General features: G+C 42.2%; 2 protein-coding genes across 2 annotated transcripts in view; both read left to right on the forward strand.

Moving 5' to 3' along the window:
* The window catches only part of nop16 (NOP16 nucleolar protein homolog (yeast)), a 134,621-nt gene that overhangs the window by 80,942 nt on the left and 29,928 nt on the right, over nt 1-23,751 (forward strand). The gene's annotated exons all lie outside the window — the stretch shown is intronic.
* Nucleotides 1,121-21,883, forward strand: LOC308304096 (extracellular calcium-sensing receptor-like; the record flags this gene model as incomplete). The annotated part of the gene is made up of 11 exons (XM_080748655.1): nt 1,121-1,180; nt 2,878-3,008; nt 4,832-5,123; nt 7,301-7,387; nt 7,889-7,950; nt 8,346-8,553; nt 12,682-12,888; nt 13,445-13,720; nt 17,277-17,501; nt 17,592-17,715; nt 20,970-21,883. 11 exons carry the CDS (start codon nt 1,121-1,123, stop codon nt 21,881-21,883), a joined length of 2,586 nt encoding a protein of 861 aa, XP_080604781.1.

Raw genomic sequence — 23,751 nt, forward strand, 5'->3', positions numbered from 1 at the left:
GTGAGCGTGCAGGGTGGGTGGGGGGGTTCCCCATTTCAAATATGATTATTTTTGGGGTCATAAAGGAGAACTGTATTAACCCATTAAAACCAGGAAAGCGTCATTGACATTTTAGATATTTGCGTTGGCTATTCACGTTATTCCTGGCCCCGCCCCCGGCTTCCTGTTGAATATCCTGAAAGAGGCGGCGGCTGAAAAAGCTGGCTGAAAAACATCATTTGGTTTCCTGTTGTCCTTGCATTAAAGTGTCAGTAGTTGGCGTTCTAGGCTCTGGGCTCTGAATGTACCTGGGTTGCCATGTCTGCTTATAATAAGCAATTTGTGTCTCTAAAAAATAGTATAGTTGCTTATTGGGTTTACTTTTTAATATTTTTTAAACCAGTGGTTCCCAAATCTTTTCATATCAAGGACCCCAGATTAACATATTTGTCCACAGTCGCAGACCCCCATCTGAAAATATGTGGTGCCAGGGACCTCCACACCTTGCCACAATTGTAAATGTAAAGTAATAGCCTGGTTGCTTCTGTTGGGCTTATTTCTTTGGCAAAATCTAAAAGGAGATCCTAGTAAGCTTTACGTCTTATTTGCACAGAAACCACTTCATGTATCTCATATAACATTGAAAGACAGATGATAGAACATAGTACTTTACATAGGATAACATAAATTACAAAATCAGAATAAAGGGACAAAACAAGAGGGGGGTGGAAACATGGGGGCTTAGTCTATTTGCAAGTCTCGAGTAGCAGCCGCCTGAAGGTGAATTTTCATACCAATTTTGAAGGAGGCTATAGAGATTATGTTATGTTAAAAGCCTGATTAGACAATAAAATGACCAAACGTTTTTTTGAAAGTGAAATATCCCTTTAAGGCTTGCTGGAGGGCGTTCCATGTTGGTGGTGTAGCTGCGGAACAAATTAGAGCCTTTTATAGTGTTAAATCTAGGTTGAACATGATTGGTGGAGCTGCCTCTGGTGTTGTGATCGTGGACATCCTTGACCTTTAAGAAGTAGTTTGCCAGGTACATGGGTATCTTGGAGTAGTGTATCTTGTTCACCAGGCCCATTGCAAGATGCTGTACTCTGTCAGCTACTTTGAGCCACCCTACGCTTCCGTGGTGATGAGTGGTGAGGTGGGTCCGTGGAGGAAGACCAAGCACGACCCTAATCAGTTTGTTTTGGTAATCATTCCGTAATCAATGACCTCCTAGGGTCTTTCGTGATTTTCTATTGATCAGCGGGGCAACCCTATGCAAGAAACAAATTTGTTGGTTGACTTTATTGATTACCTTGGTAGTCATTTTTTCACTGGATAGGTTAGCCTCCAGGATGCAACCCTGGTAGCAGATGTGTCTTTTTCTTGCTATCACAGTGTCACCTACTTTATCAGTAGTGCTAACATCAACATGCGCTCGCGATCACGATCGTGTTATATAAAATCATATGTTGTGTGTGTTATATATATATATATATATATATATATATATATAGATCTCCTCTTCTACAGCTGCTCTAAACATTTTACGAAATCTTTCTACGACTTACGGTTAGGGTTTTATGAGTGGAAATGTGCCAGCATTTTTATGGAGAATCATTAGCGATTTTACTTCCTGACTCGATTTTTACTTCCATAAGTACGACACATAAAAGACGCTGGTGAACAACATTTAAGCGATCATTTATAGATCATGAGATTGTTTTATTAACGATACACTTTTACTTTATATGCCTTAGGCATCAAGCCCCATTGTAAATAAAGACGTTTATTACGCTTTTAGCATTCAGTGAGTTAAAGGACAACTTAGCTTTTTTTACAACAAGGGTTCATATTTTAGATAGTCATTAGTGAAAAGAAAAGAAGAGTGTTAATTTTTTTTTCATTTGCTTCGTTCTATTGTTTTATCGAGTTTACCATGCTAAAATGTCGGGCATGCGTACGCATGGGGGGCATGCGTACAAATGGCTAAATATGTATTTTTAGACACAATAAGCCAGCAGTTTCTTTATTGTTATTTACAGTAACACTTCTAGCCCCAATAAGTCACATCAAACCATGAAAGGTTGTGTTGTATCTTGGGAATGGGCTGTGTAAAATTACATATTAAGCCACTTGTACGCATGCCCCCATCCAGTGAAATAAGAATCTCTAAAACAATAGAAATAATTAAATTAAATGATTTTAACTATCATCTTTTATATTCTTCAATTTCAATCTAAAATATGAACCCTTGTTGTAAAAAACTAAAGTTAAAATGTTTTCTATCGTTTTAGTGATTTTAACGATTTTGATTTGCATGCATGCCCCCAGGTTGGGGGCATACATGCAAGTGGCTAAATTTGTCTTTTTAGACACAATAAGCCCATTCCCAAGATGCACCACGGTCTTTCATGGGCAGATGTGACTTATGGGGGCTGGTGTCAATAGTAACAAAGAAATTGCCGGCTTTTTGTGTCTAAAAAGACATATTTACATTATTTAGTCACTTGTACGCATGCATCTAAAACAATAGAAAGCAGTAAGTGAAAACATTTTAACACTCATCTTTTCTTTTTGCTAATTACAATCTAAAATATGAACCCTTGTTGCAAAAAGAAAAAAAAAGTTGTCCTTTAATCCTACTTTTTCCACTGCCTGGATGGGTGCTGTGAAAGATTACGTAATGCCATACAGTAAGTTGCCACAGGGGACGGCACAGCACTGTGTATAAAACTTAGCAACTGGACAAACAATTTGGGAGAGGGGGTGTTTAGACAGAGGAGGGCAGTCATGAGGGCTACTCCAGACACACACCTGCTTTCATGTCTGTACTTGACCTTGATGATGTTCTCTTCGTTCTCTCCTTTGTCTTCCTCACCTTCCTCCTCTTGTAAGTTACAGGCACAGTTTAATCTCAACCGAATTTACAAGGATGGGGACTTTATTCTGGGTGGCTTGTTTGACATCTACCTCTCGTCCGTGTTCCCTGAGCTGTCTTTCACCTCCAAGCCACAGTACCCCACTTGCTACGGGTGAGTATCACACAGATAACATAGCAAGCAAGCAAGCGTTCACGGCCCTTGTCTCCATGTATGGTAAACGCTGGTGGTTTAAAGGGGAAGACCACCCGTTTTCAATTCAATCATTTTGGGGTTTGTATTGTAAAGTACAATGTGTGATGTCATCAAGTTGTAATTTACAATACAACCCCCAAAATCAATCCTCCAGTTCTAGGAAACACAGAAGAGGGGGAACTTTTTTTCTATTTCCACACAACTCCTCTAAGGTATATTAATGACATATTTCAATATTGAAAATGGGTGGTCTTCCCCTTTAAAGTGACTAAGTACATTCACTTAAGCACTTTACTTAAGTACAATTTTGAGGTATTTGTGCTTTACTTGAGTATTTCCAATATCCAAAACATTGAATTCTACTCCACTACATCTCGGATCCAAATACCGTAGGCCTACATTTACTCCACTACATTTATTTGAGAACTTAGAGAACTAGTTAGTTACTATAGTTACTTTGCATATTGATTACGACAAAACATACATTAACCACTTCAACCTTATACATTTTTACGCAAGTACATTTTGAATTCTGCACTTTCACTTAACAGAGTATTTCTCTATTGCAGGGGTCGGCAACCTTTTTGACATGAAGTGCCATGTTTTCATTTTCTTGATGGTCAGTGTGCCATGTCAACATTAAGTTGAATTATTACACCACATCAAAAAATGTATATTTCCAATTGATTTTGACAGGCTATAAATAACAACCTTTATTTGTGTTGTTCTTTAGAAATATATTATATTATGATGATGTAGGGCTAATGATCTTTAGACTCAAGCAATAACACACTTATCTCCCAGACTGTCTCCCACCCCAGTCACAGTTATCAGTTTGAATGAATGTAGAATTATATGCAGGATGTAAATCCTCTCTCTCACACGTCTGCCAGTGTGCCAGCCAGTGATCACCCACCCCTGTGCCAATGTTGGCACCCGTGCCTAAGGTTGCCTACCCCTGCTCTATTGCATTGATACTTTTGCTCGTAAAGAACAATATTTTTTTTTTTACTCTCTACCAAATCTCTTTGCCAAAAAAAAAAAAAACGATCTACAAGCTCACAGCGCGTCTCAACGAGACACGTTGTGAGCTTGTAGATCTGCAATGTTTTGTCAAATGTTCCGGCCCAGCTGCAGGATAATGGATGTTATGGGGATATTTTGATTATCGCGATAATATCGCAATTTTCTTGGTCACAATGATTGTGACATGAAATCTTCATATCGTCACTCAGGGACGTGCTGGGCCCCTGATTTAGCCCGGGAAAAAGAGTTGGAGAGGCCCTCATTGCGCGCTACTCAAAGATTTGCCATTTCAGATGATGACAAGTGACAAGCCAGTGGGCCAAGTCGTTGTCGGGTGGAAACTTTGTATTTCCAAAACCGTTTGTTTTGTATTTATCATTTTAAAAATGATTTAAACTAGTGAAAACAGCCGATCTACAAGCACACAACGCCTCGCGGTGCGAGGCGTTGTGTGCTTGTAGATCTGCTGTTTTTACTACTTTTGTGCGACGGCCTTCTATGATGAAGCAGGGCTTTGCTTTGCGAAAAAATGTACAAATTGTAAACTTGGAGATACAGTATGAGGTTTCTACCCGACAGTGACGATTTACTTTTTGGCCGCCCAGCCCCCAAAATGGAACGAAGGCTGACATTTTATTTTAATTTTTTTTCCTTATGGCCGGTTCAGGCCAGGAATGAACCGGCCGTTCGGGAGTTGTCCCGCTTTTCCCAATCACTTCCCTACATACAAACGGTGGGCATTTTTGTTGTGTTAGGTTTCACGTTGAAGGGTTCAGATGGGCCCAGACCATGGCTTTTGCAATCACCGAGATCAACCAAAGCCCCAGCCTGCTGCCCAACGTGTCACTGGGATATAGTCTCTACAGTAACTGTTTCACTCTGGGAGTGGCCTTCCGCGCGCCGCTGTCACTGATCAGTGGCAGAGAGGAGCACGTTCTCCTGGATGAGAGCTGCGTTGGCGCTCCGCCAGTGCTCGGTTTTGTGGGCGATCACTCGTCCCATTCTATCGCCATCTCTAGTATATTAGGTTTGTACAGAGTGCCCCTGGTAAGTGTCTTACATGGAAACCACATTCACCCTTTTTACAAATTTGATGTATGCTAATGTATGTATATTGTGGTTATTTAGCAATAAAATACACTTTCTTTTTTTATTATATAGCTTGAAAGAACATGTTTACATGCAGGCAGAGCATGCGAGTGGAGCAGTGTTGGTTTAATACTGTACATCTCTTCACCAGTCCCTCCCTAACATTTAGTCTAGTTTTTATTTGTTGGCAAAATTGTCAATATATTTAGTCATAGTTTTAGTCATCATAGCTTTTTTTTTTTTTTTTTTTGCCTTTAGTTTTCATCTGTGGACAAACGGTAGTCAACGAACATTCTTCACCATATTTCTAGGCGTCGAAATCAACACTGGAGTGGAGCAGGCAGATTTTGAATGCAGCCTGAAGCAGGTTTTCTTATAGGGTTAGAGTGCAATGCATCTGTGTAAAGCACCCTGTCACCCTGTCAACAGGGGGTCCGGGACCCCAGAGTTACTACAGGGGGTCCTCCAAATCTTTGAGTGATAGAAACTTTTTTTCTCCTTTTTTACTTGAACCCTAGCGTCCATATTCTGAGAACTTAGGCCAAAAATAGCAGATCTACAAGCTCTCAACGCCTCGCGCTGCGAGGCGTTGTGAGCTTATAGATCAGTGTAGATCGGTGTAGATCGGAGCTTTGGAAAAATAGCAGACTAAGTACAGAGTGAAAGGTCAAGTTTATTAACTATTGACGGTTCAAGTGGTTAAATATCTGAAAACACAAATTGACATGAATCCAAAACACACTGATGATTGTGCTGTCAAACGATGAAACTATATGGATATCTATGAACAGGTTGTGGGGGTCCCTGCTTCATCTCTCTCTCAACTAAGGGGTCCTTAATTGGCCTGAAAACATTGAAGACCCCTGGTGTAAAGAGGTTTCATTCATCCTGGACCTCCAGAGTATTAGTCCCACATATTATCGTCGCTATCGGGCGAAAACCTCATACAGTATGTTCAAAACGGTTCATTTGTGAGATTGTAGATCTGCTATTTTCACTAATGTAATGGAGGATACACGCAGCAAACCCATGTTTAGGGATCCATGTATCTTTGATTTGTAGTCAGAGAGGCAGCATGCCTCCCTCTCGCCTCACCTCCAGCCTCACATCAGTCTTTTTGTACAGGGCTCTATTTTGATCCATGCCTTATGACTTATGCCTAAACGTCTTTGCCTTTTTTTTTACTATTTTGAAAAACATTTTTAAGCCATTTAGGCCTAGAATTATTGAATGCTTTAACCAGTGAAAAATAGCAGATATACAAGCTCACAGTAAGGCACAGAAAAAAACCTTAGAAGGATTCAAAAGACACTTATAGAATCGGGTAAAGAAATCTAATTTTCACGATTTTTCAAAAATAGCAGATCTACAAGCTCGCAGCGCGGCACTGAGTGCCGCGCTGTGAGCTTGTAGATCTGCTATTTTTCAACAGTTAAAGCAGTCAATAATTCTAGGCATGGATCAAATAGAGCCCTCATCAGGACATACAGTAGGTCAGGGGAGGACAACTTTGATGATGGATTTCCCCACTCACTCCAGTGGGTCATATTGCATGTTGTTACTGTCGAGCAAAAACCTCTCATCTCCAGTAAGAGCGACGCGTTTTGAGCGTGTACTGTAGATCGGCTATTTTTGCTACTTTTGAATTGGAATGCTGAATTATCTTTTGTTCTTTTTTAATTGGAATACTGAACATTTTGATTTAATTTCAAATAGTTTTAGTTATACTTATGTTAACTTCATGTACTTAAATACAAATACATTGGACATAAAAAAAACTTACATTTTAATGCTACGAGTCATTCAACTACTAATATAAACCAAAGTAATTAAACGGGTCATATTTGCATGTTTGGAATTGTAACTGGCTGAAATATATCGTCACTGTTGGGCAGAAGCCTTGTATCTCCAAGTTTCAAATGTGTACGTTTTTTCGTAACGTAAAGCCCTGCTTCATCATACAAGGCCTTTGCACGAACATAGTGAAAACAGCCGGTCTACAAGCACACAACGCCTTGCATCGCTGTTTTCACTAGTTTAAATCATTTTTAAAATGATAACTACAAAACGAACGGTTTTGGACATACGTACAAGGTTTCCACCCCATATCACTTTTTTCTTCTCCCTTTTCACAGGTAAGCTACTACGCATTGTGCACCTGTCTGAGTGACCGCGATCAGTTCCCTTCCTTCTTTAGAACAATCCCAAATAATGCCTTCCAGGTGAACTTCTACAGACAATAGATGTGTTGGTATCAGGTAGTTCATGTTACACACACACACACACACACACACACACACACACACACACACACACACACACACACACACACACACACACACACACTTGACAAAAAACATTGCTCTAGTGAAGCGGGTCTCTGTGGGTCGGGACCCCCAGAAATATAACTTAATGTGCAACATTGTTTTCTCACTCAACAGTAAACAAACCAACATACAGTTTACAGTAAGTGCAAAGAGGGTATCTGCACATTTCTAAAGTGCCAATTTAAGGACTTTTTAATACCTCTAAAATAACAAATTAAACACTGGCCAAATTGTCAAATATTAGAGCTAGACTGTGTGACCGCGTTTTTTGTAAAATACCTGCAATACCGCTACTGACCAGTAGTTGAGCAACTTCCAGAGTAAAGCTTTAAGTTAAGAATGTGAGTACACTTTTCCCACCACTGCACTCATCCCTAAAACTCTCTACCCAATCAGGTGGAAGCTATGCTCCAGATCATGAGACGGTTCCAGTGGACCTGGGCAGGATTGTTGATCAGGCACGTGCACACATAGACATCAAAGGGGGCTTGAGCCCCTGCCCTTTAATCCATCTGTAAAAAGTGCCCTCTCCAGTCCATGAATGCAGTTTTAATATGGTGAAAGAAATGCAAATGCCCCACTTTCCATGCCATACCTGAAGGCAGCATTCAAGAGAATTGCCTTGTCCAAACTCTCCTGAACTTGAATGCAGCATTTCACGTATTGACTTTGACTTATTATGCTTAGTTCAGTGTGGTGTCAAGCACCGAAAATAGCCGACCTCTAAGCTCACAACGCGTCGCAGCGCGATGTGTTGAAGGTCTGCTATTTTCGATATTTTCACCAAAGTGCCCCTTTAGAAATGTCAGCCGTGCCTCTTTAACATTCTCTGCACGTCCCTGTTGTTGATTAGTGACGACGCCTATGGCCACAATGCTGCCCGGATCTTCCAGTCGGAGCTGGCCCAGTCCGGTTGGGGTTGTCTGGCTTACTTGGAGGTTTTCCCCTGGGGCGACGACCCGGCGGAACTGCAGAGGATCGTCACCGTGATGAAGCGATCCACGGCGCGCGTGGTCATCGTGTACCTTTATGGGAACCACATCGTTAAACTCATGGAGGAGGTTGGACCAGGAATTATTTCATACTTTTGCAATTGAGAAATCACAGATATACAAGCTCACGCGACCTTGTAGATCTGCTATTTTGGAAAAAAGTCGTGAAAAATTGTGCAAATCTTTGAATATTAGACCCTCCAGAAAAACGTGATTATGTGATCGCATCATTTCCTGCAATAATCAATAAATGCCGCTGATTATGAGAGACAGCCGCTGATACGAACGACCTACGGCCTGGTCGCGACCTAGGCCACGACCTGGAGGTCGTAGGTCCCGGTTCTGGAGGTCGTAGTTCGCGGTACATACTTGTTAGGTCGCGGCCGGTCTAGTTTCGCGACCCCCGGCCGTGGTTGCGCCACCTCGGTCGTCCCCGGGCCGTTGTTGCGCGATCGGGCCGTTGTTCAGCGACCTGGGAAGTCCGCGGTCGTATTTAAAAGGTCTTTTTGCAGAATATTCTAGAGCAGCAGCGCTATTCAACCTTTTGAAGCTTGTGATTGGCTGAACCGGAGGTAGGAAGCGCTCCATTGTAGTCACTTGGACCGCGCGAGGTGCACCAAAACCTATCCTTAACCCTAACCCCAACTCTAACTCTAACCCTAACCTTAACCCTAACCCCAACTCTAACCCTAACCCTAACCCTAACCCTAACCCTAACCCTAACCCTAACCTGCCGACACTGAGTAGCTAACCTGCCGACGCTGTTGAAAACGAGCGCTCCTTCCCTTAGCAAGCGTAGAGTTTCTAAACTCGCGTCCCTTCCCTTAGCAAGCGTAGAGTTTCGATCGCGGCGCTCCTTCCCTTAGCAAGCGTAGAGTTTCTAAACTCGCGTCCCTTCCCTTAGCAAGCGTAGAGTTTCGATCGCGGCGCTCCTTCCCTTAGCAAGCGTAGAGTTTCTAAACTCGCGTCCCTTCCCTTAGCAAGCGTAGAGTTTCGATCGCGGACTTCCCAGGTCGCTGAATTACGACCGAGATCGCGCAAAACCTCCAGAACCGGGACCTACGACCTCCAAGTCGTGGCCTAAGTCGCGACCAGGCCGTAGGTCGTTTGTATCAGCGGCTCTTGCTGGAGATTATGCGGGGGGTCACATGATTTCACAATCCCCGCATATTCCCCGCAATAATCGCATATTTCCGTGGAAGATATGCGAAATATGCAGGCATCGCTTGATTTCACAATCTACGCACTTTTTCCGCATAAGATTATAAAGTCATCGCTTCACCCGTTCGGACACACCCAAAAAAATAATCTCTCAGTTGAACACATTTTAAATGTGTGAAACTTTTCCACCCATTTTATATGAGTAAATTTATATATGGGATATATGTAGTCCCAAGTCAAATCTACATTCAATGCAATGCATGTTGTTCAATTAGTCCAACTCATTTTCATTAACTTAAGCCAAGTTAATTATATGAACTTAATTAATTTACGTTTGTCCAACTCAAACAAATGTTAACGTAAATGTGTTGGTTCAACTCATTTTTATGGAATTAAGCTAAGATAAATAAAATACTTTTACATTTACATAAGAAGAGTTCGGTTTCAGGTTTTCTTCTGGATGATTTGTTTCAAGTTTTACAATATCAACATACAGATGCATAATGGATATATGCAATAGCAGTGATTATTGAATAATCAGAACATTTAAGAGAAAACCAACGCAATAACCTCAAAGTTACCATGAGTTCTTCTCTTTTAGCCTAGCATGGGGAGGGAGCTCAAGCTTAAACTAGCAGCCTAGCAGTTAGGGTTAGGGTTTAGGCTCAAATACTGACAAATCAAATTCTGACATATGACAGTCATCTTGCCAAGGCAGACACATTGATATGATACATTTAGCATTTTTAGCTCCCGAAAGCTTAAACATTTCCCTGAAAACCTAGAAAAATGCTGTTCCCAGCATGCTTTGCATAACATGTGACCAACTTATTTGACCAATCAAGGGAAAGGGCTGGAGTCACTTCTCAGATCTGTAAAATGTACTTAATAAAATTGAGTTGGATTCAAACAATATTCTCAGAATGATTTCAGCCTTAAAAACTACTCAATAAAATTGGTGAGAGTCGTGGTTTATGGGACTCTGGGAGTTTTCATTGGAACTCATTTTCAATGTGTTTTTAAATTCCATTACTAAGATTTGAGTTACATTAATGTAATATAAATGCATAATGTTAAATGAATAGATTTTGTATAAGCACTATTAATTACATTTGAGTTGGAACAATTTAATAAAAATGCATATATTGTAAATGTATATATTTAAGGTAAGCACGATTAATATTTGTTCAGTTACATCAATTCAATACATTTGCATATATTATAATTAAATACATTTAAATAAAGCCAACATAATGTAAATGTATCACATCTGGCACTATTAATAATATTTGAGTTATATCAATTAAATGTATATGCTTATGCCTTGAAGTGAAGTAATTAAATAAAGCAAACATAATTTATATGTGTCACATTTATAGGGGGGTTGAATCAGTTTTTTGGGTGCACAGAACAGAGGCAAAACAGTGGTGCGCTGTGAAAAACAGTATCCCCATAAGCCTAATACTGTTAAGTACAAATATTTATATACTATTTGTGATGATGACAGGCTTGTCATATCTAAAGCAATATAGCCTCGGGGACCCAGGCGTTTCTAGATGAATCCTGACTTTTTTATCTGTTAAATCCCACCATTCCGTGATTAATGCAAATCAGTTGAAATAAACTATAGTCCCCGCAATCTGACCTTTAATTTCACATGGTGAATTTGCGTTGAGATTAAGCCCAGAGATGCGAGCTGACATCCTGCAGTCGCAGCACTGCAGTATCACCAGGTTGTAAATTTAAAAAACGAAGATTGAAAGCAATAATCAAAGTGTAGTATCCGACCTAAAATAAAGAGTATACGCGGTCAAAAGCAAGCACGCGGTAGAAAACACACACAGTCCAACAAGGATAGACACCAAAACTGATTTTATTTCAATGAATGTATTTTAAAATACTTTTTGAATGTTATGTTGAAAGATTGCCTTCTCTGTGTAGAAATCCATGCCACTATGCCACCTCTCCAGCACTGCCTTGTTTATGCTTATTTTGTTTTGTGTGGTATCAACAGCCGACTTCCAAGCTCATAATGTGTTGCGCTGCGGTCGGCTATTTTCGATATTTCCACCAAAAGGCCCTTTTAGTCCATGAGCCAGACGAGATGTCGGTATGCCGAAAGGTGGCAAAACAAATGCTTGCAATGGATTCAGAATCATGAAAAAACCCTAGTTTGGCCCCTCACATGCTACTTAAAGCAGATTACGTTTTTGCATACCGGTATTCTTTTTTCCTGTATAGTAAAGTTAATGGGACCGCAACTTTCAGCAGCTGAAAACACCAATTTAGCTGTGACTCAGGAAAAAATAAAATAAAATACCCAAAAAATATAGAGCTTCTAAAAATGCTAAGTAACCTTTGTCACCTTTTGGTATACCGACATTCTCGACTGGCCCATGGACTATTTTAGAAAGGTCAGCCCCTGTCCAGGGACGTGCTGGCCATTGGGAAAAGCGGGACAACTCCCGAAGGGCCGGTTCATTCCCTGCCGGTCCAGGCCGGCCATTAGGGAAAAAAAAAAGAAAAAAAAAATGTCGGCCTTCGTTGGCTGGGCGGCCAACAAAGTAAATCACTGTCGGGCAGAAACCTTGTATCTCCAAGTTTCAAATTAGATTTTTTTTTTCACAAAGCAAAGCCCTGCTTCATCATACAAGGCTGTCTCACAAAAGTAGTGAAAACAGCAGATCTACAAGCACACAACGCCTCGCGGTGCGAGGCGTTGTGTGCTTGTAGATCGGCTGTTTTCACTAGTTTAAATCATTTTTAAAATGATAAATACAAAACAAACGGTTTTGGACAAGGTTTCCATCCGACAACAACGAAATATAACTCATCTACAGTAATTGGCCCACTGGCTTGTCACTTGTCATGATCTGAAATGGTAAATCTTTGAGTAGCAGCAGCAGCAGCGCAATAGAGAGATATCTCTCTCTATAGCGCGCAATGAGGGCCTCTCCAACTCTTTTTCCCGGGCTGAAAAAGGGGCCCAGCACGTCCCTGCCCCTGTCTCTAACATTCTCTGCACGTCCCTGCCAGGTGGTGAGGCAGAACGTGTCGGGCCTGCAGTGGATGGCCGACGTGGCCTGGGTGACAGACCCCAACCTCCAGACTCCTCACTTCATGCCCTATCTCAGAGGCACGCTGGGCGTGGCCGTCCGTCGCGGAGAGATCCCGGGCCTCAAGGACTTCTTGTTACAGATACGCCCCGGAAATGACCCCGGCAGCAGCCATGAAAACACAATAGTGAGTTATTTTGTCTCACTTCAAGGTTTGAGGTGGCTTCAGTGATGGAAGAAACTTCTGCTTAAGTAAAAGTATCAATACTGCAATGCTGATAATACAGGTAGAAGTATACAGAATGTACTCGAGTAAAAGAACAACAGTGTCAGCATTGTTCGGGAAGGACAAAGTGGGAAATGAATGCCCCACCCAGTTATGCAATACCCGTTGTAACCATCTGTCTGTGTCCATTTCACACCCATATATGGATATTGCTGTCTACCTGTGTCCGATGTTATGGAGTTCTGTGTCAGGCATGCCCAAATATGGAGTCAAGGCAGTCTACGGACATGCGACTTTTACCTCCTTAAGTCCTGTGCTCGGGGGTGTGCACAGTATATGACTGATTGAATGTAGGAGTCTCAGAAGTAGAACCCAGACTGGTGCCCGTTGGGCAGAATAGTCACCATTGATGTCCAGTTGTGCAATACCCGTGTATCCGTCTGTCTGTCTGGCTCTCTTTTATGCCTATACATGGTGTGACACGCTTATATTATATTTCTAATTACATCTTATTCAGGTGAGGCATTTTTGGGAGAACACGTTTCATTGTAAATTCGCACCCCTTCCGTCAGAGTGGGTGGATGCTGGTGGAAGGGTGTGCACTGGACAAGAGGACCTGGGAACAGCAGAGACTACCCTGTTGGATGTGTCTGATCTCAGGCTAGAGTATAACGTTTACAAGGCTGTGTATGCCGTGGCCCACGCTCTCCATGACATGTTACAATGTGTGCCAGGAAGAGGGCCTTTTACTGGGAACAGCTGTGCCAGTTTGCAGACAATACAGCCATGGCAGGTAATACACAGTTTACTAATGTTTCTTGTTGGATTTTATAATAATAATAATAATAATAATAAGTATAATCAATAAAAGTATGGTATTGGAAAAAAAAACAAAAAAAAACATTATCATAGAAGGAATGGAATTATATACATTGTTTCATAGGGGCGGCATAGCTCAGGGGTAGAGAAACCGCCATTAGAGCAGGAAGGGTTCCCAGTTCGAATCTGAGCTCCCCCTGAGTTAATGTCGAAGAGTCCTTGAGCAAGACTCTGAACCCCGAGTTGCTCCCGGTGAGCAGGTTGGTGCCTTGCATGGTTTCCTCCGCCATCGTTGTATGAATATGTGTGTGAATGGGTGAATGTAATGCACAATCTATTTAAAGCGCCTTGGATAAAAGCGCTATATAAATGCACCATTTACCATTTATAGTGATGTGTAATAGTGCGTTGCTGCTCGCTAGCGAGCCTGGCTCTTTGGCTGACTGGTAAAGTACATGCCATGGATATCGGGGTCCCAGGTTCGCCTGCCGGCCGAGGCTACATTGATGGCAGTGGTGGGATATAGGTACTGTCGGGCGCTCTGTCAGTTCCTCGGACGTTGTAGACCTTAAGCCTGGTAGTCGACGACAGTCCCGCCATGAGTTGCGCTCAGACCCCCTGATTTCAGTCGAGCTTAGCCCCTGGCCGGCGCGCTTGGTCGCGCTTCCAGGTAGAAGGCACGACTGCAGGCTATGCGGTGTGTGCGTTGCTGCTCGCTAGCGAGCCTGGCTCTTTGGCTGACTGGTAATGTACATGCCATCGGATATCGGGTCCCGGGTTCGCCTCCCGGGCCGAGGCTACAATACTACTACTAATAATAATAATAATATCTACATTTTATATAGCGCTTTTATGAGCACCCAAATACAGGGCGTGGGGAAACAAACAACAACAAAAAATATATATATATATCAAAATTAGGGAAAAAACACTAAGACTAGGGAATAAAATCAACAAAAATGAGTTAGCTGGGGAAAGCAATATTGAACAGGTGGGTTTTGAGGGCGGTTTTGAAGATTTAATCAAGGGAGTGGGAGATTGAAGAGCTACAGTAGATTGTTTAGTACCTTGTATGTTTAGTAATATTCTGAAGTGGATTTAGTTTGACCGGGAGCCAGTGAAGGTTGTGGAGGACTGGTGTCATATGGTCTCTGGAACGGTTACTGGTGAGCAGGCGGGCAGCTGAGTTCTGGACATACTGAAGTCTATTGAGGACTTTGGAGGTAGTTGCCATGGAGGATAATGCTGCAATAGTTGAGGCGGGATGTGATGAAAGCATGGTGTTTCAGCCACAGAGAATGACAGGGAGGGCAGTAACTGTTTTTCAGTAGTATCATAAGCCCCCCATCTAATAGATAGGCCTACTGGATACACTCAGACAACAAGCGGAACTGGACTGATAACGCTGAGGCCCTGTAATAGATTTCTAAAAATGTGATCTTTATTCTAAGCTTGAGAACAACTGTTTGAGGGACTCACTCCTTCACCTGTCACCAGAATGTCATGTGCCTGTCTTGTATTATTTCTGTAGTCCTGAACCAAAGAGCCTTATATAGATATTTGTCAACTCGACTGTTTTCAAAAGAATGTTGTCTCTCTGAAATGTATAAGAGGGTGTGTGATCTGTATGTCAGGAGTCGAGACTATGCACAAATAGTTACACACAGAACAGATTTGCTGACAGACAAGAAATAAGCATGGGGTAGTCTCAGATGTTAGATTGACAGCTGCAGTCGTGTAGAATTAGCACATGTACTGTTAAAGTTTTTTGACCATCCAATCAATGAGATTGGATTCAGTCAAACATGGTGTGTGTGTGTGTGTGTGTGTGTGTGTGTGTGTGTGTGTGTGTGTGTGTGTGTGTGTGTGTGTGTGTGTGTGTGTGTGTGTGTGTGTGTGTGTGAATGAGTGAATGAGTGAATGTAATGCACAATCTATGTAAAGTGCCTTGGATAAAGGCACTATACAAATTTACCCATTACATATATTTTGTAATCTATATGTTACCGGATGTTTGGGTAACTCAGGACGTTCTATGTAAGAGCGCTTGTTTTGTCGTTCACCACACACCAATCACCACCAGGTGGCGACGACAGCCATTCACTAGTGAAGGCGCTGACGTCACTCGTTTGCGACTCTATTTGCGACTTTATTTACTAGCCTAGCCTAGCCTAGCTTAGCCATTAGCTCCATTGTAGTCACTTGGACAGGGCGTTTATCGTGGGCTTGCCCAGGCCTTACGGCCTGGGCATAAATATAACGATTGCATTCACCACGGCTTCGTAACTCGCCCCACTCGCACCTGCGGTGCTCGGGGGCGAAGAGCAGGACCAAGGTCCGCTGGCCTGCGCGCCGCTTGCAATGTCGTGGACAATCGAGCGGCTCCGTTCCGCCCCGTGCTGCACGACGAGTGCTCCGTTTCTCGACCGTCCTGTTTCTCTAACAAACCGTGACATATACATTTCTGCCATCACAGCCCTACACAGGAAGTGGCAGAGCACATTGTTCTTCCTGAGGAGGCTCAGGTCCTTTGGCATCAACAGGATGCTGCAAAGGCTTTTGTGGCCAGTGTCCTCTTATCTCAGATTCCCCCTTGGGGAGAACAACACACTTGGTTAGTCCTAAATGCTGGAAGCTATGAAGCAGTACAATGTCTACAGTCGCTCCAAGACCGGGAATTCTGCCCTTGCTGTCCACTGACTGATTAATGACCAATTTGAGTCTTGCTCACACTGGACTTATTGTTATTTTTTATGTTATCTCCTTATCTTTTATTTTCACCTGCTTTCACAAACTGTTCTTGTGTTCTTATGACTGCTATAACTGCCGTGGTGGCATAAATGTAGATGAAGATAAATAAAGATTTGTCGGTGGGTCGGAAGCTTGGTGCGTCTGTCTGTCTGCCTGTCTGTCTACTTATATACTGTCTACTTATATACTGTACAACTTCTGCATATTTCCGTGTGGAAATAATGTGGCATTTATGTATACATAATGTGGGGGTAATGTAGATGCATGTATAGATGCTTGTTGACACCCAGAGGCCTGGCCCCTTCCAGTTCCCAATGCAGAAGTTTGGGACAACATTGAATGTTGATATTGTGTTATAAATACTGGAAGGCTGTAGTTAATACATCAACAGTCACTATCAATGTCACTATTGTGTTTCTTGTATATCAGGGTTCCCCAATAGGCGGCCTGCGGGGGTCTACTGTCTTGCCCCCACCAACCCCAGTAATAATGGTGGTATAAGAGCAGCAACAACACTAGTATATCGTCATTGTTGGGTGGAAAGCTTGTATCTCAAAATGTGTACATTCTTTCACAAAGTAAAGCCCTGCTTCATCATACGAGGCCGTCGCACAAAAGTAGTGAAAACAGCAGATCTACAAGCACACAACGCCTCGCGGTGCGAGGCGTTGCGAGACATAATTCGGCCCTTGGGGAAAACTAATCGGGGAACCCTGTTGTATACAGTAGGTTTTTAAAAGTCTCTTGCTTTTCACAAGTTTGCTCATCAACATTTTTAGCTTGTTTATTACCTGGAAAAGGTCAACTTCACAACATCATTTGAAGATCAAGTATCATTTGATGAGAACGGTAATGCCATACCAATCTGTGATGTCTTGAACTGGGCGTGGCTCCCTGATGGAAGCACAAAGGTTCGCAATGTAGGCGTGGTCAAGAAATCAGCCACAGGTGAAGAACTCATCCTTGATGAAGACAGAATCTTCTGGAGCTTTGAATCCACAAAGGTAACTTTGGCTTTCTAAAATATCTAAGCTCATGAGATGCATGTAATTTAATTTTAGACGGAGATTGATTATTGTTGCTTTAATCTGTAGCCGCCTCGGTCGGTGTGCAGTGACAGCTGTTCCCCTGGAACCCGTGTGGCCAGAAGGAAAGGGGAACCTGTCTGCTGCTTTGACTGCATCGTTTGCTCTGAGGGAGAGATCAGCAATGAGACTGGTAGGTTTACCTTATGCATGTATGTCAGGTGTCTTCAACAGGGGGAACCCTAGGGGGTCTTCAGAGTTACTACAGGGGGGCCACCAAATCTTTGTGTTGATAGGATCATGTTTTTTACATTAACCACTTGAACCTAGCATCCCTATTCTGAGTGGAACATTAGCCAAAAAGCTGATCTACAAGCTTACAGCAAAGCTCGCAGCAAAGAGGTTTGGTGTAGAGGGGAAAAGTGAAACTAGAAAAGAACATTTCTACGAAATTTTAAGTGTACCTTCAGCTCGCTAAGTGTGTGTAACCTTGTGTAGCGTTTGGTGTTAGCGTTAACATTAGCATTAACATTTTTTAGCATTAGCATTATCATTATCATTTTTTTAGCATTAGCATTAACATTTTTAGCATTAGCTTTAACATTAGAATTTTTAGCATTAACATTTTTATCATTAGCATTAGCGGAAGTAGCGGTTCGCATTAGCAGTTAGCTGTTGGGTCTGCGGGACCACCCACCGAGTTTGAGACTAGTAACATGTTGGGAACTGGTGCCCAACCATAGGAAGACAGAGGGGGATTTATACAATTACAGATCATTCCTATTGACCATCTAAGTACACACAGCAAGTTTCGAGACGGTACCATGCTGCAAACTGAAGTTATAGCTGTTTAAAGCTCAGCCAATAGGAAGACAGGGGTGGAGCTTAAGAGGGGCGGGGCTTAAGTAATAAGTCCCTATTGGCCTTTTAAGCCCAGACACCAAATTTCGAGACGGTACCATGCTGCAAACTGGAGTTATGACTGTTTAAAGCTCAGCCAATAGGAAGACAGAGGGGGCGGGGCTTCAGCAATTACAGTTCGTCCCTATTGGCCGTAAAAAGTCCAAAGTCACTCATCAACCGTTTGTCGTACAAACTTGTGGGTGGTGTCATTTGACTTTTTTCAGAGTTCTTCACCTTAATTGGTTTAACTTAGCCCCGCCCCCTCTTCTGATTGGCCGAAACTTTATTTGGCTTTATCTCATCAACCGTTTGTCGTAGAGACTTGTGGGTGGTGTCATTTGACTTGTTTCAGAGTCCTTCACCTTAATTGGTTTAACTTAGCCCCGCCCCCTCTTCTGATTGGCCGAAACTTTATTTGGCTTTATCTCATCAACCGTTTGTCGTAGAGACTTGTGGGTGGTGTCGTTTTACTTGTTTCAGAGTTCTTCACCTTAATTGGTTTAACTTAGCCCCGCCCCCTCTTCTGATTGGCCAAAGCTTTATTTGGCCATAACTCCACTTCCCAACACGTTACTGGTCTCAAACTTGGTGGGTGGTCCTATGGCCCCAATGGCTAACCGCTAATGCTAACCGCTACTTCCGCTAATGTTAAAGCTAAAAATGCTAATGGTAAAAATGCTAATACTAAAAAAATGCTAATGATAACAAATGCTAATGCTAACAAATGCTAACAAATGCAAAAGCTAAAAAATGCTAAAGCTAATATGTTAATGTCACAAATGCTAATGAATGCTAAAATGCTAATGCTAAAATACTAACGCTACTAAAGTGTTTTGCCATTGCATTGCAAAACAATTAATTAAGTGTGCCTGCCATGCAATGGCAAAACACTTAATAATCCTTAAGTCGGACGGACGGTCATGTTCTTGCAAATTTCGGCACGTAATAACTGCCACACAATTTACGCCACCCCCGCAATATATACATCAAAACGTGCGGCTCGGCCGTGAATAGGTTGCTATTACTTTTCTTTCCGATCCGCGTTACCATGGCGACGTAATTCGCAAAAAAGGACGGCCAAAAACACCATTGACTTTGAATGGGGGACTCAAAAAAAAAAAAAAAAAAAACTTTGGTGCCACATAACTCTGCCATACTTTCGCCTAGCAACGTGATTTGAACTTTAAAATGCTCACATGACTTTGGACTTTTTCCGGCCTATAGGGACGAGCTGTAATTGATTAAGCCCCGCCCCCTTTGTATTCCTATTGGCTGGGCTTTAAACGACCATAAGTCCAGTTCACTAGCCTGATTTCAGACTCTACGCTGGGGCTTGAGTCTGAACTTGTGGCCATTCTATTTGATTGAAAAGGGGAGGGGATTTAAAATTTGAAATTCCCAATCACAAGAGATCTGGTGGGAGGGGTTGTGTTTGACTTTTGCACACAAAACATTCCCTCCTCCCCCTCCCCTCAATGACATGCACCAAACAGGTCATTGTCTTTGATGTTTCATTGATTAGAGAGAATCACTAACGAGCTATTCGACACTTGTATGGCTCAATCAATGACTGCAGTTCGGAGCCCTTTTGAAGTTCAAAGGGAGCAATTAAGAACTCTGGTGAGCCACGCAGCCACCCCTCCCTCCACTGTTTCTGTTGATTTTCAAAAGTTAGACGCGCCCCTCCTCCGCATTGCATTGATTTCATTGGTCGGTTTCGGTCGGTTTGAGAAGCTTTCGGTAGCAAGAGACACGTCATATGACACATCCAGACCAAGAGATGCAGTTCACTCAGAGAGTGGGCGGGTCTATTGGCTGGAGCCAGGCTACCAGTTCACAGCATGGTACCGTCTTGAAACTTGGTGTCTGGACACGGCCAATAGGGACTTATTACTTAAGCCCCACCCCCTATTAAGCCCCACCCCTATCTTCCTATTGGCTGAGCTTTCAACATTCATAACTCCAGTTTGCAGCATGGTACTGTCTTGAAACTCACTGTGTGTACTTAGACAGCCAACAGGAATGAGCTTTAATTGCTGAAGCCCCGCCCCCTCTCTTCCTATTGGCTGAGCTTTAAACAGCCATAACTCCGGTTTGCAGCATTGTACTGTCTCGGAATTTGGTGGGTGTACTTACACGGCCAATAGGAATGATCTGTATTTGCTTAAGCCCCGCCCTCTCTGTCTTCTTATTGGCTGGGCTTTAAACATCCATAACGCCAGTTCCCAACATGTTACTGGTCTCAAACTCGGTGGGTGGTCCCACAGACCTAACGACTAACCGCTAATGCTAACCGCTACTTCTGCTAATGCTAAAGCTAAAAATGCTAATGCTAACATTAAAATGCTAATGCTAAAATTATTTAATGCTAATGCTACAAATGCTAGTGCTACAAGTGCTAATATTAAAAATGCTAATGCACACGCTTAGCGAGCGGCAGGCACACTTAAAATTTCGTAGGAATTTTCTTTTCTAGTTATACTCTACTTGTCCGTACCTTTAATCTTCTGCTCTTCATACCTTTAATCGTCTCCTGTTTATTAGACTCTACAGAGTGCACCAGTTGTCCAGAGGACTTCTGGTCCAGTCCCCAGCGTGACCACTGTGTCCCCAAGAGCGTGGAGTTCCTCTCCTACCACGAGGCCCTGGGTATCGCCTTGACAATCATCTCATTGCTAGGCACACTTATCTGTGCCGTTGTACTGGGAATCTTCATCTATCATCGAAGCACGCCCATGGTGCGCGCCAACAACTCAGAACTCAGCTTCCTTCTCTTGTTGTCTCTCAAACTGTGTTTCTTGTGCTCCCTGCTGTTCATTGGTCGTCCCAGAATGTGGACCTGCCAGCTGAGACACGCAGTGTTTGGGATCAGCTTTGTTCTGTGTGTCTCCTGTATCTTGGTAAAGACTATGGTGGTGTTGGCCGTGTTCAAATCCTCCAAGCCTGGAGGAGCAGACATTATGAAGTATTTTGGTGCCATGCAGCAGAGAGGAACCGTTCTGGTTCTTACGTGTGTCCAGGTGACAATCTGCACAGCTTGGCTCTTGTCTTCATCACCAACTCCTTATAAAAACACACAATACCACAGTGATAAGATAGTCTATGAGTGTGATGTGGGGTCAACAGTTGGTTTTGCAGTGTTGTTGGGTTATATTGGTTTACTGGCACTCATTAGCTTCCTCTTAGCTTTCATGGCAAGGAATCTTCCAGACAACTTCAACGAAGCCAAGTTAATCACTTTCAGCATGTTGATCTTCTGTGCCGTGTGGATAGCCTTCATCCCAGCATATATCAGCTCTCCAGGCAAATATGCAGATGTAGTGGAGGTGTTTGCTATTTTGGCATCTAGTTTTGGCCTTTTGGTGGCACTGTTTGGACCAAAGTGTTATATAATCCTTTTGAAACCTGAGAAAAACACTAAGAAGTCCATCATGGGACGGGGTGCCACCAAGATGTAGAAACACTATTTACATCTTCTCTTTACTGTATGTATTTTAAAGCAACAAATATATACGAATATATTAAAATGCTGAAAACCTTGTTGGCAGAAGGTTAAGTTTGCTACCAGATTCAATTAAAAGTAATAATCAGAGATGCATCTGTCATGAATCAAAGTTGGTGAAAAGTGGATTGCCCTCCATCAAAGGCTAATTTTATTGAATGTTTATATATTATTGCTCTGACAATTAGCATCTTTTCATTCTCTGTAGATAAAAGTAGGCCTATTGCAGGTTTGTCCAGTTGTCATCCGTTGACTGTGGCCAGAGTTACTACGTGGTCAATCGGGAGTCACGCAAACCGGCCGAGCCTAACCTTAGCATCAGCCGGAATAATGGGATGTCGGAATTATGAGCGGACCCTCATGAGAACCTACCTGTATTATGCTGCTGTTAAGGATGTGAGGCAAAATGCCAGAACTAAAATTGAGCATTGTGTGTTGTGGGTGGCCCCCATAATGTCGATATCTTCTCCTGATTATATTGTGCATCTATTTTGACCTTCCTCAATCCTCACACTTTCATTACTGTAAGCATGTTACTTTGGGTCAATTCATCTTTTTACATACCTAGTTTATCCCAAGGGGGAACTTCAGTTTCAGCTTAACCTAGCTGAGTGCTACCCACAGAGGAGTGTGGAGGGGGGAGCAACTAGGGGTTAGGTGTCTTGCTCAGGGTCAGGGACACTTCGATGCATTGCCTGGAATCGTACCTGCGACAACCAGGGGCTCTGGTTTCCCAGGCAGGCTCACTAACCACTTCCCTTTTTGATTTATTAATTAATGTATGAAGTAGCCTTGTAATAAGCAGAATAATTGACGGGTAGCTGGTCATTATTGATAAATAAATCTCCCCAGTGTGATTAGACTTCTCCGCTATGCGTTGGTGCCTAATCACCCTGTGATGCTACCCATCAATTATCCCTTGCACAATGTATTTATGGGAATGGGATGGGAAAAGGTTAAATTAAGCTTCATAGCCTATTTGGATAATATATTTTGAATTTCTTAGCTTATAAAATAATTGCATTTTTACATAGAGTAACCCGAACATAGGGTGGACCCCAATATTTTCACGATTAGCCTATGTGTAAGATTATGTAAAATGTCTCAAATTGGGATAAATTATTAATCAATTAATGTACTAAATTATGGGTTATCAATACAAATCCAATAACATAATTTTGTTGCATTAACTGGAAGGTCACATATTGTTAACTTACTGTACATATATTACCGTAAACAATGGACAGTAGGGGAGAGCGGGGTAAACTGAGACACGTTTTACATTTGCTCCCCTCTAGGTGAACTAAAAGATATATCAGTAAAAATGTACACATTTCCCAGTAATTTGGGATGTTTCCTAACAATGGAAGATATCAGAACATAATTCAAGACAAAGGGCAGAGAAAATATGATTGTTTTAAAAAAAGTGGTCTTGTGTCTCAGTTTACCCCAGGACCGGGGTAAACTGAGACAGACCAGAGAAATCAACAGGGTAAAGTGATCCACTCACTTTTTTCACTTTAAAACTACCATAAAAACACAAAAACCCAGTTAACCAGGTTAAATATGCACAACACAAAAATGTACATAGCAGACATTCTTTTAATAGGCTTTGTCCTGTCATTTCCACCCACGTGTCAAATAATGTGACACATGGGCAGAAAGAAAAAAACTAAAACCCCTATAAAAAATATATAAGGGTTTACCAAACTTTCCTCAGTTTATCCTAATGTAATTTCTCCTATAGAATCTATTTCTGCAAAGTATATTGTTGTATTGTGCATAACTAATGAGATAATTAGCATGTTTAGTCAAATGTAGTCA

Source organism: Nannobrachium achirus, assembly GCF_963921795.1.
Source record: "Nannobrachium achirus genome assembly, chromosome: 19".
In the NCBI taxonomy this organism is placed as follows: Eukaryota; Metazoa; Chordata; class Actinopteri; order Myctophiformes; family Myctophidae; genus Nannobrachium; species Nannobrachium achirus.